Source organism: Mirounga angustirostris, unplaced genomic scaffold (genome assembly GCF_029215605.1).
Source record: "Mirounga angustirostris isolate CCGP_5_RB_7025 unplaced genomic scaffold, mMirAng1.0.hap1 SCAF_4, whole genome shotgun sequence".
Classification (NCBI taxonomy): Eukaryota; Metazoa; Chordata; class Mammalia; order Carnivora; family Phocidae; genus Mirounga; species Mirounga angustirostris.
In genome coordinates, this window is record NW_026991712.1 from 171,911,658 (window position 1) to 171,924,558 (window position 12,901).

The 12,901-nt window shown below is 42.8% G+C and overlaps 1 protein-coding gene across 1 annotated transcript in view; it reads right to left on the minus strand.

Moving 5' to 3' along the window:
* Positions 1–12,342, minus strand: part of CLIC4 (chloride intracellular channel 4) — a 72,413-nt gene extending 60,071 nt beyond the window's left edge. Inside the window, exon 1 of the mRNA XM_045898417.3 lies at positions 12,092–12,342. Coding sequence (XP_045754373.1) covers positions 12,092–12,163 — 72 coding nt within the window. The 5' untranslated portion in view covers positions 12,164–12,342. The remainder of the gene's footprint in view (positions 1–12,091) is intronic.
* Positions 12,343–12,901: the final 559 nt, after the last annotated feature.

Consider the following 12,901-nt stretch of genomic DNA (forward strand, 5'->3'; position numbering starts at 1 on the left):
ATGGGAAATATTTTCCCCTCTAACATGATGGTGTAGTGTTCCTTCCAACATTGTAGCTCTTTCAGCTCATAATTTTTAAAAATGCCTCCCCTTAAAATGTTTCCCCTTCTGGCTACCAACCTGTCCCTTCTACATCGCCAAGTTTCTCATTAGAGTTGGCTTTACACGTTGCCCCTACTCTTGCTTCTACTCACTCCTGCACCTACGCCACTCTGGCGTCCCCACCAGGATTCCACCAAGGGTGCTACAGTGGTACCAATGACTTCCAGGCCGATAAATCAAATAGACACTCATCTTACTTGACACAAATGGTCACTCCCTTCTTAAAAGCCTCTCCTGGCTTCTTTGGTACTTCACTCCTATAGTCCTCCTCTTTCCCACGCTGCCCTATTGCAGCTCCCCGCTCTCCTTCTCCAGTTTCTCCTCTAACGTTGCACCCCTAAGTGTTGAGAGTTCCTCAGAACTTGGTCCTGGGCATTTTCCCTGCTACTCTTCATTCATCCACTGCATGATCTCACACACTTTAAATACCACATAAATATCATACATATGTATCAAGGCTGAACATCAGATCTGTATATCCAACTTTCTACTAGACATCACCACTTGACATCTCAGTCATCTGAAATTCATCAAGTCAAAACCTGAACACTGTCTGCTCCTCCTCCATCTCAATAAAAGGCACTGCTACCAACCAGTGAATCTGATTAGAAACTCCCATCTCCTTCAATATCTTCCTATTGACTCCACCTTCAAAATTTATCTCAAATTCATTCTCTTCTCCCCATCACCACCCTAATCCAAACCACCATCATCTCTTTCTCAACTACAATGGCCTCCATATAGTTTGCCTTGTTTCCACTCTTGCGTCTCCTCTCCAGTTCCTTTTCCAGAGAGTGGCTAGACCACTCATCTTAAAGTGCACATCAAACCATGGCACTCCCTTGCTTAAACCATTTTGAGAACTGCTCTTTTTACTAAGGATAAAATTCACATGACTTACAAAGACCTCCATGATGTGGCCCATCTATATCTCACTCTGGACCTCAATTTTGTTCTCTCCATTCCAGGCATACCCTCAAACAAAAGTATTTGTTGAATATTTCCAGCCTTTACATATATCAATTCCTCCAGCCTGGAATCCTCTTCTCCTCATTCTTCTCTTAATCACCATTCATCCAAATGTCATTTCTCAGAGAACGCCTCACTCAGCTTCTATTTAATCGGATTTCCTGTCATTCCTTCTCAAGATGCCCTGTTCTTGTCTGTAATGTAATTATATACTGTCTTTATTTGTGTATTTCTTTAACATAAGCCTTTCCCACTAGACAAGAGATTACATAAGGTCTTAACATACTCAATGTAACATCAACTCCTGGTCTCCTCCCCGTCAGAACTAGCTCTCCACAGCCTTCCCCATCTCAATTAATAGCAACTTCACCATTCTATAATTTCTTCAGAACGAAAACCTCAGAATTATCTTTGACTCCTCTTTCTCTCATATTCCACATCAGGAAATCCTGTTATCTCCATCTTAGAAATATATCTAGAATCAGACTACTTCACACCTTAGCCCAAGCCACAATCTCTTGCCTGAATTACTAAATAGACACCTAATTGGTCCCTCTGCTTCTGACCATGCCTCCTGATATGCTGTTCTCTGCAAGGTTATCCAAATGTCCTGTTAAATCAAAAACAGCACCTCCTACCATTCCCCATACTCCTTACCCTACACTTCAGTTTTCTTCATAGCCCTTATCACTAGCAGACATACACTTTGTTTGCCTCCGCCACCTGAATATGAACTCCATGCTGTTCCTCACTGTAGCCAAGCTACCACAACACTACCTCAATATTTGTTCAATGACTGAAAGAAAAAAGAATAATTATTCTGGTAGGCAGAAATTGGAGGTGGGAGAGGGGCCGGAGCAGTCAAAGATATTTCAAATGAAGGAAACACCAGGAAAAATCTTACATGAAGGCAGAGAAGTACAGGGCATGTTCAGGATGAGTCTAGCTAGAATGTGCAGCTGCTGTGGGAGATAAGCCTGGGAACATAGCTGGGTCATGATCTGAAAGATTCTGACTGCCAGATCAAGTTGTTGAATCTAAGTCAATAAACTAGAGAAAGTAGGATCCATTTAACATTTGAGGCAAGAAGTATCAATTTTAGACAGATTAAAATTATAGAATATTAACAATAACTAAATTATTGAGGGAAAAGATACAAGTTTTTTTAAACAACTGATAATATACACCATACTTAGACTCCATAATACTAACTACCCTTCATCTGTCAGCATACAACATAAACATTTCACTCATCTCTAAGTCAATTAGTTCATTTAGGTTGTCACATAAGTCATTTCTTAAGGTCTTAATTCAACTGGAATTTTTTTTTAGCTGCGGGGCAGAGGGAGAGGGAGAGAGAGAATCTTAGGTAGGCTCCATGCCCTACACAGAGACTCAGGGCTCAATCTCACCACCCTCTCAGATCATGACCTGAGCTGAAATCAAGAGTCAGACGCTCAACCGACTGAGCCACCCAAGTGCCCCTTAACTGGATTTTAAAAAGCACAAGACAAAAAGTTACTATACTATACAGGAAAAAGCCATCAACCATGGCTCATTTACTCACCTGCTGATTGTTCATTAGGCTATACAGTGAGCTCCTCCAAGACTAGAGACTTGCTCTTATTTCTTTATCTCTCCAGCACTTACTGCATAGAATGTATTCAATTAACATTTGCTTCTATTAATATCCCTAAACTGTGCTAGACCATTTCTAGACAAAGATTGTATCATATATCCTCTAACCTACTATAAGATTGAAGGAGAAAATTAATACTAAAAAATCATTTGGATTTTCAGAACAGATTTCTCCTCAAGAGCGTAAAGGAACAGCCTACCTCAAACCATTTAATCAGTATCTATTCTGTGAGCAATTCTAGGTGTTGGCAAATTTCACAACAACAAAAAAAAGCCTGCTTTCTTCCAGCAAAGATCAAACAGAGTAAATGCTCTTTTAGTGCCATTAGGAAGATAAATCCAGATACAATCTGAGTTTCTCTGAAAAAAATGAAATAAAGTATATTTCCTTTAAACCAACTCACAACTCAATACATGTTACATACTAGACTGGGCTTCATTTTTCATTCCAAGTATTTTGCTGTCATGAAGAACATTAAAATATTATACTCTCATCAATAATTCATGCAAGTTTATAGAAAAGACTATGACATACAACAAAATAGAAACAGCAGCCATTTCCAAAGGAGGAGTGATAAGTAATTTTATGTATGTTTTCTAGGTTGTCTACAATGAATGCATATGCTTTGTTATAATTGGGGGAAAAAAACACATATTTTTTAAAAAGCCCATTACATATAAAATGAATATACTAGGAAGCAGAAAGGAAATGACATTACTTTCCAAATTTGGGGCCAATATTTAAATAAAAGTAGACCAAAGTTAGATACTACTTATGCTAAGTGACTAAAAAACCAAATATTTGTAACCAAGGGTCCTGCGGACAATTACAAAATGTAAATAAAGTTTGTGTTACCAATAGCTAGCAACAGTTTTTACACCATTCAGTGAAGAATCAACAAGCCTTCAACATTTCTAAGCCAAAACTCTGGATCTCTGTGTTAACTAAAATATGCTGTAAATGAGAACATCAAGTAATAGAAAACTGCACACCCTTCCTAAGTTTATTTCTTTGAAAATTTTTCAATTCCATCTCGGACATTTGTATGTTCAAGGCCAAAATTTCATTTCCTAAGTCTGAACCTTCTTTTTCTCCCATTAGCCTGTTAGTCCAGCGGCTGTCATGGCTACAGTTCTGGCAGCTTTCTTAGCAGCGCAACAGCCCACTTCAGTTTGTCTTCAGTTTTCAATGAACTTTCCCTCACCACCTCCACCTCCAAAATAAAGGAACTAGCTGTTAGCAGAGCAAAACAAGCGAAGAACTCACATATCCTTAAAAGTTCTTAATTACTTCAGCTTTTCTAGTCTCCAGTGTTTGCTCAGATTCTCTTTCTTCTCTCACAGATACAAATAATTAGCTATGCGGTGTGGTGGTAAAATCCAATACTTAAATTATTACAGACAATTGACATGTTTCCAACGCTACTATAATGAAAACTAAATCCTTTTCATAAGGATGAGTTACTGCACATGTAAAGTTGGAATAATTTTATCACAAAAAGAAAAAGGGGGGTATGTTCCTTACTTAGAGCCACATTGTATTTCAGCTTCAAGAAAAGCAAAAAGAAAGAAAAGAAAAGAAAAGAAGGGGCTTCCTTTTGCCTGGCTTCTTGGCTGGCTCAGTCGGTGGAGCATGTGACTCTTGATCTCAGGGTTCTGGGTTCAAGCCCCACATTGGATGTAGAGATTACTTTAAAAAGTGAAACCTTTAAGGGTGCCTGGGTGGCTCAGTTGGTTAGGCAGCTGACTCTTGATTTTGGCTCAGGTCATGATTCCAGGGTTGTGAGATCGAGCCCAGCCTGTTTAAGATTCTCTCTCTCCTCTCCTTCTGCCCCTACCCTGCTCTCTCTCCCTCCCTCTTAAAAAAAAAAAAAAGTGAAATCTTAAAAAAACAAACAAAAAAACATGCCTCTTAAAAAAAAAAAGGCAAAACAAAAATCTATGAAACAAAATATATGCACGATAAATTCAGGTCAGTATCTGGCCCTGGTTCTAATATTGTTACTTCTTCAAAGTAACCATTAACCATTAAAATTTAAGATACTCTTAGTCTACCTGTAGACTTGGATCTCACATACTTTAAATACCACATAAATATCATATACATGTATCAGTAGACTTTCACATACAGTCTTACTTATCTACATTAAGTTGTTACTTTCATAAATTTAGATTAATACAGTCTTCTGGTTTTAAATAAAGGGGAGGGGCGCCTGGGTGGCTCAGACAGTTAAGCGTCCGCCTTTGGCTCAGGTCATGATCCCAGGGTCAGGAGCCTGCTTCTCCCTCTCCCTCTGCCTGCCACTCCCCCTGCTTGTACTCTCTCTGTCAAATAAATAAAATCTTTAAAAAAAATAAAATAAAATAATAAAGTAAATAAATAAATAAATGGGAAGAAAAAACAGAAACCAAACAAGGCTAATTGATATTCCTTAAACCAATACTAAGTACTGAGCACTGAGGGATAAAAGCCAAGTCCAAAAAAAGACAACAGGATTAAAAGTTCCAAGAGAACTCACAAACTGATACCCTGAATTAAATTTAGATTCCTGTTAATTCATACTTGGAAGGTTTGTAATGATGTAATCTTCCTTCAGAAACTGCCTTTCCATTCTCTACAAGAGTCTCTAAAATGGGTAAACTCATCTTAACTTACCCCTACTTGATCTAAATCTTAATTAATGCTTTAATCACACTTCCCAGCCGGCCTAACACATTTCCCTTTTATGGACTCACTAATTCCCTATCCAGGAGACACCTGACACTGAGGATCCACAGTACTAATGAAACAGGAAGTGGGAAAGTCTTGCTCATCATCCTTTTACTGGCTTCTCAGCATCTCTGTGAGCATCCTTTCAAACCAACTGTAATTTTCAGGGACAGCCAGGTCCTCCCCACTGCCTCTTTCCTATCATTATTCATATTGTGTTAGGCTTCTCATTGATTCAGTCCCCTACCTCAGCAGCCCCCACCTGGGGTCCCTTTCTCTCAGAATTTTACAGTTAACCAAAATCGTGACCTTGGCCCTTACAAAGAGTAGCACTAGTAGGACCTCAGGAATAGGTGAGACATGTAGAAAGAATAGAGTTCCCACTAACATCACATTTTACATTCATTTTTATCTCCTGAATTTTCCTTTCTGGAAACCTCAAAGGAATGTCAAACCAATTAAAGCCAAGGTAACACTGTCTTAATGTTGAATTCGTTTTGTTCAATTTTAAGAACAAAGTTCCCAGCATCACTCCCTATAGAAAATGTATTTCATTTGTGTTAAAAAAGGAGGTTGAAAGCTGCCCTTGATACAAAATATACACAACTCACTTTATACTGGCAAAATAGTTGACAGTTTGCCCTTCTCTGTGATACAACTGCACCCTCCCAAATGCCACGGAGAAGCTGTTGAGTAGATAGCAATCCAAAACATAGGGAAGTGTTAGGAGAACAAACGAGCCTGGGAAAATTGTATGTCTGAGCAAAAACCTAAGTAAGGTTTGAAAAGTCTCAACCTCAACTTTTAAATAACTTGTCTCCTTGGCACTATGGATTTGAATCATTCCTGGCTCCTTCTTTCAAAAGTATCAATCTATCTACTATTTCCCGAATAATGAGTTTACAAATAATGTCAAAACTAACATTCCCCTCTCTCCCTCCCTCTCTGTCAAATAAATAAAATATTAAAAAAAACAAAAAAACAAAAACCTAACACTCCCATTCTTGGCTATTCCCAATCCACCTATTCTACCCACTTTTTTAAGGTCAAATCCAAATCTACTTCCATCTTTCCCCCATCTCTTAGCTTAATATGAATTACACTTGACTCCTTAAGCATGTACCATCTTGTGTTGTTGTTTTCTTTCCAATAAAATTTATAAACCTCAGTATAGGAAATGTTTAACAATTTCTTATAACTCCCATGGTACCTAGTTCAGTATTGGGCACTTAATTCATTCCAATAAATGCTTTAAGTCACAGATAATCAGATGGAAGTGACCTTAATGATGATCTAGCCCAAACCCTTCTTTTACACCTTGCTTATATGAATTATGCTTGACAATCAGAACTCCACCATTTACTTTTTTAAGAGCAATGGTTCTTAAACCTGTGTCAGGAATCCCCAGAAAAAAAAAAGACTCACATAGGATTTTTTATGTAATTTCAAGGATTTACAGAATCCCCTGAATCCTATTAATGAAGCCTACATTTAAGAATAATATACTGGGGGCACCTGGGTGGCTCAGTCGTTAAGCATCTGCCTTCAGCTCAGGTCATGATCCTGGAGTCCTGGGATCGAGCCCCGCATCGGGCTCCCTGCTTAGCAGGGAGTCTGCTTCTCCTTCTCCCTCTGTCTACCACTCTGCCTACTTGTGCTCTCTCGCTGTCAGATAAATAAATAAAATCTTAAAAAAAAAAAAAAAAGAATAATATACTGTTGGGGCACCTGGGTGGCCCAGTCATTAAGAGTCTGCTGGGCGCCTGGGTGGCTCGGTCGTTAAGCGTCTGCCTTCGGCTCAGGTCATGATCCCAGGTCCTGGGATCGAGTCCCACATCGGGCTCCCTGCTCGGCAGGAAGCCTGCTTCTCCCTCTCCCACTCCCCCTGTTTGTGTTCCTGCTCTTGCTGTCTCTCTCTCTGTCAAATAAATAAATAAAATCTTAAAAAAAAGAGTCTGCCTTCGGCTCAGGTCATGATCCCAGGGTCCTGGGATCAAGTTCTGCATCGGGCTCCCTGCTCCGCGGGAAGCCTGCTTCTCCCTCTCCCACTCCCCTCTCGCTGTGTCTCTATCAAATAAATAAATAAAATCTTAAAAATATATATATACTGTCATTTAAAAAAAAAGAATAATATAGTGTCATCAACAAAAAAATAAGTCTTTACTGTGTGCCAAGCCCTATTCCCAATGCTTTCTATAGAATGGTGTATGGCTAGATCACATTTCCCAGCCTTCCTTGCAATTAGAAGAAGCCATGTGATCAAGTTCTTCCCAGTCGAATGAGAAAGGAAGGGACAGGCAGAACTTCTGGGTTAGGGCCCTTAAGAGACATGTGCTTCCTACATATACTCCACCTCCCACTGGCTATAAACGACTTCCCAGCCACCAGCTTTGACAGCTTAGGGGAGTTCAATGCTCTGGAGACTGCTGGAAAAACAAGTTGTTAACGCTTTGGTCCCTGTATGACTAAGAAAGAATGCCACCCCAATGTCCAAAACACGCTCCCTGGACTGCTAAATGAGAAAGGAAATAAACTTCCATCTTGTTTGAATCATTGTTTGGGGTGAATTATTTATTAAAGCACCTCAGACTACCCTAATTAATACATACAGATTAGCAGCTAATCCCCTCAGCAACCCTATAAAATTGTTGTTATTATTATTATCCTGATATTAGAGGTCAGGAAATTGAGGTGCTAAGAGCTTAAGAAACTTGCCTGACACACTACGTGAAGCCAGAGTCAAGCCAAGCAGTCTGGCTCCAGGGTCCGTGCACACTGGAAATCCTGCCAAGTATCTCAAAAGAAACAGTTATTCTTGTGTGTTATGCCACCCTGCACCAGACTAATTTTTTACAACCACCACCCCAATCCCAGCAGTTTAGTGACCACTGCCAACAGGGATCGTCCTGGTTCAAAATCATGCACCACCAAGTTTAAATTCCAGCCCATAAGGGGCGCCTGGGTGGCTCCGTCAGTTGAGCATCCCCACTCTTTGGTTCTGGCTGGGGTGGTGACCTTAGGGTCATGGGATGGAGTCCCAAGTAGGGCTCTGCTCTCAGCAGGCAGTCAGCTTCTCTTTTTTCCCCTCTCCCCCGTCCCTCTCCCTGTCTCTCTCTCAAATAAATAAATCGTTAAATAAATAAATAAATTCCAGCCCATAAAACTAAACTCTACAAAGGGATTCCTTCTACGCTAAGATCAGAAATACCATCGCATCATACCAAAGCTACTGGTAAGGGCTGGGGAGTCAGCAGTGTCAACAAGAGCTGGGTTTATACAAGCCAGAGAAAAAAACGACAGTCATTTTCAGTTTCTCTCATTGTGTGGTTCAGTCATTTTTACTTAGTACAGAAATCTTGGTTCCCAAATTCTAAACACGGCCAAGAAGAAATATTGATGGAAAATATGGAAGGTACAAGAAAAGACTAGAAGTACTACAAACTGGAGGGAGGGTAAAGTAGGTAGATAAAACCGCACAGGGTTTTTTAGAAGCAAAGGACCAAGGTTTGAGACTCAGACTATGAGGACCTAAGTAAGTAGTTCCCAATTCCAAAGCATGTCACACATACATATAAACAGCAAAGTGCTAAGAAAAAAGGAAACAAATCTCATTTTAAACATTTGGTACCCTCTTATTTTCCAGGCACTTAGAAGAATATACAGACTTTACCTTCATGGAACTGTCTATCTAGAAGGGGAGATATGCATATAAATATGTACATACAAAATGACACACACTTAGTATCTATTTTCTGCGTATCAGAAGCTGTTCTTATCTTATGACATGCTCCATATACCAACTAATTTATTCCTTTGAGCTTGGTCTATTAATATCCTAACCGTACAGATGAGATACGGAGAGGTTTAAGTATTGTGTCCTGGGACACACAACTAGTAAGTGAACAAAGTGGACCACAAATTTTAATTATAAATTAAAATTATAAAGAAGCTTATGCCCTTGCTAAAGGATCGGAATTTCACCCTATTGGTTAGTGGTTCCCAACTAGAGCTGGTATATCAAAATATATACACCTACCAGGCCCCTCTTGGTGGGGGAAGAAGGCATTCCCACTGTTGAGGATGACTGCCTTTGTAAGCTTCTTTTACTATTGGGAGGGTGCCCTACCCTCTGGGTATTGGGGTAAACAAACACAAATGGAGAACTGCACTTATCCAGGTGATGGGGAGCCGCTGGACTCAGGGGCAGAGAACTCCAAAAATAACACTCACCAGGAGGGCAACGTAGCTGTGAGTCCAGTCACACTACTTAGTAAGGTCCTGGTCTATTTCTCTTAAATTTAAAGCTACCTAAACAGGGAAGCTCAGTATCCTTTTCACTCATATGCTTTAAGTGTGTATAATAGTTTCTGGCTACACACTCAGATACCTCTTGGCAGAATAATTAACACTGTTTAACATACCATGCTGAACAACCATGGCCTCTGCCCCCTCACTGCTTTCAAAATAACTATATTTACCAGGGTATCTTCCCCCATTTGCATTTCCCATAAATAGGTTTTGAGAAGAAATCCAGAATACTCTTTAACAAAAAAAAAAAAAAAAAAAAAAAAGAATACTCTTTACCACAATTTACCTGGCCCTTTTTTTTTTCTCCTTTGAAACAACTCTCCTGGTTTATATCAATACAATGTTTTACCTAAGCAGGATCACAAGGCAGCAGAAAACATTTCACCTCTTATTTCATAAATGAAGAAAATAAGTCTCAGAAAAGGAAAACAACTTGCCCATTGAATACAGAACTGAGACTTGAACCCTGGGTCTCCGCCACCAAGCCCCGTGAGAAAGACTTACAATTAGTGGTAAGCAGGATGCTTTTAGGTGGATCACAACATTTTTTACTTTAATAGTTAGGCACAGGAGAAATATAATCACCACACCTAATCAGTTTCAGATATTACTACAAGATGTATTTAGTAAATAATAATACACATCCAACACAAATATGGAAAACTGGGAAGCAGTATACAATCACTCAGGGTTGAGAAACAATGCACCATGCCCCTCTCCTTCTAATTGAAGGGTTAAATTAATAGTAGGCAGAGCATTAGGCATTGATCTCTTCCTCTCTAACTCATACACTTGATTTCTTTTTCTTGTCTTGTTGTATTGGCTAGGACCTCCAGCACAAGGCTGAAAAGAAACCATTACTGATAGTATCCTTATCTGATTCTAAATTTAATGCTACTTCTAAAGTTTCACCATTAAGTATTGTTTTTTTTTTTTTTTTTTTAGAACTTCAGTAGATATACTGTTTTTGAGTGTATGGAAATTCCTTCCTATTCCTAATTCAATAAAATTTTTTGAACACTGATCTGTGACCCATCCTTCTGCCTTCCACCCATCTTACTTTCTCTTATTTCAGGCTCCTTCCTACATCCTCTGCACTTCCCAGTACTGTATCTGTCACCCAAACAGAATCTTTGAAAATATTCTGGGGGTTCTAGACCTGTCTGCTGTTCCGGTTCCCCGAACCAAAATGTTTCTAACACCAAAATATTTCTAACACCGATAACTGAAAGAAAGTCCTAAAACGAACATTGTTCTGATCATGTCTTCTCTCCCATCTCTCAAACACACCCTTCAATATCTTCCCTTCTTTAAAATAAAAACTCAGGGAAAAAAGAACAAAATTGTTCTAGATTCCTGTTAACTTTCCAATTCAGAGCCCTGAATAAGCCTGTGTAAGTGACTATGAGCATCTCAAGGATTTTGAGGTTTTGAGGGAGGCAGCTGGAGCCAGATGTTCATAACTTCTCTCTCCTTTGCTAAAAAGAAAAATATTAAAATAGGAAAGAGATAGGGGTATAATCTGTAAGCAAGTAAGATAGTTCCAGGAAAGAGACCAAAGGGGAAAATCAACCCTTTAAAGCCCAAGCAAGTTATGAATTCTTTCCCTCATCAGTTTTTCTTTCAAAACAAAAGGGCACACAATCTTTCCCGAGGCAGCAACACCGAAGGGAGCAGCCAAAATGTTGCATCATACAAACCACTCCGAGTTTGAGAAACAAGAAACCCAGATGGTGGTAAACTACCTAAGACAGGAAAACCCAAGTTGGGAATCTCGGTCTTTCCCGGAAGCCCTGGAATGTCTGCTTTTCAAAAAAAAAAAAAAAAAAATTAAGATCGCATCGAAAATTAAAGTTAGAGTTTCATGCCAGCGGGCAGCGAAATGCTCGTTGACAAAGCGTTCCAAGAAGTTGGGTTCATCATCTCCCGACTGAGAGGTTTCGGTCCCGGCCGGGGAGACTCGGAGGTGAGGGTGGGGTCGGGCGGGCGCGGGGCCGGGGGTGACGGGGCCCACCCCCGCCCGGGTCCTGCGGGCAGCGGCGCGTCCCACCCCGACGCGGGACGACGGTCTGGCGGCCGCCGGAGCCCGCGCAGCTGGAGGCGGTGACCGCCGCTCCGCGTGCCGGCTGCCGGGGGTCCCGGTCCCGCCCCGGCTCCCTCAACCGGCCTGGGCGGCGGGAAGGCGCGGGTGCGCCCGAGACAATGGGCCGGGGGCGCGGGAGCAGCGTCTCTGGGCCGGGGGGGGCGGGGCGGGCGCCGCGCGAGGGCGCAGCGGGGGCGCCGGGGCCGAGGAGCGCCGCCCCCCCACGGCCGGCCGGGCGGACGCCGGGGGCTCAGCGCGGCGGGACGGGGGCGAGCGCTCACCTTGACGAAGAGCTCGATGACAGGCTCTTTGTCCTCCTCCTTCAGCCCATTCAGCGGCATCGACAACGCCATGGCCGGTTCGGCTGCGCTCCGTGGACGGCGGCGGCGGCGGCGGCTGCTCCTGCTCCGGGGCTGCTCCGGCTGAGGGTTCCCGCCGCGCTGCGCTGCGCCTCCCTGGACGGTCCCGGCGTCGAGCTCGCCGCAGCCTCGCCCGCCCAGCACTGCCCCACGCCCCGCGCGCGACTCGGAGGCGGCCCCAGCCCGAGCCACTTCAAGCCGCGGGGCGGGGCCCGGGGGCGGGGCGTCGTCGGGGGCGCGGCCAAGGCCCGGCGTCTCGGGACCCTGGAGGAAACGGGGAGGACGAAGCTCGGGGGGTGTGGCTTCGGGCGGGGGCGGTGGAGAAGCTCAGGCTCGGGCAGTAGGTGGGCGGGACTCCGAGCCACGCCTCCCGAGGGGGCGGGAGGGAAATTCCCCCGGGGGCCGGAGCCTGACACCGCCTCCCGCGGCGGCGCGGGCGCGGCCTCGCAGCTGCTGCTGGCGCCCTGCCCGGTGACCTCATGCCTTCGGCTGGCCTGGGGAGGAGAGGAGGCGCCTCCCGCTCTGTCCCCCCGCTGCAGCCGACTGGACTCAGCCCTTTTCCGCAGCGGCCACCTCCCCAACTCCCTCTGCTAGGCGGAGCTGCCTTCCGGAGGGACTTTTTGGAAAGTTTTCATCCCCTTAGAAACACCTTTTTTTCCTCCTCTGACTTCTTCCTTTTTTCTTTGACTCTCCTGTCACTTCTGTCTTGGAGCCAGCATATTGACAAATATT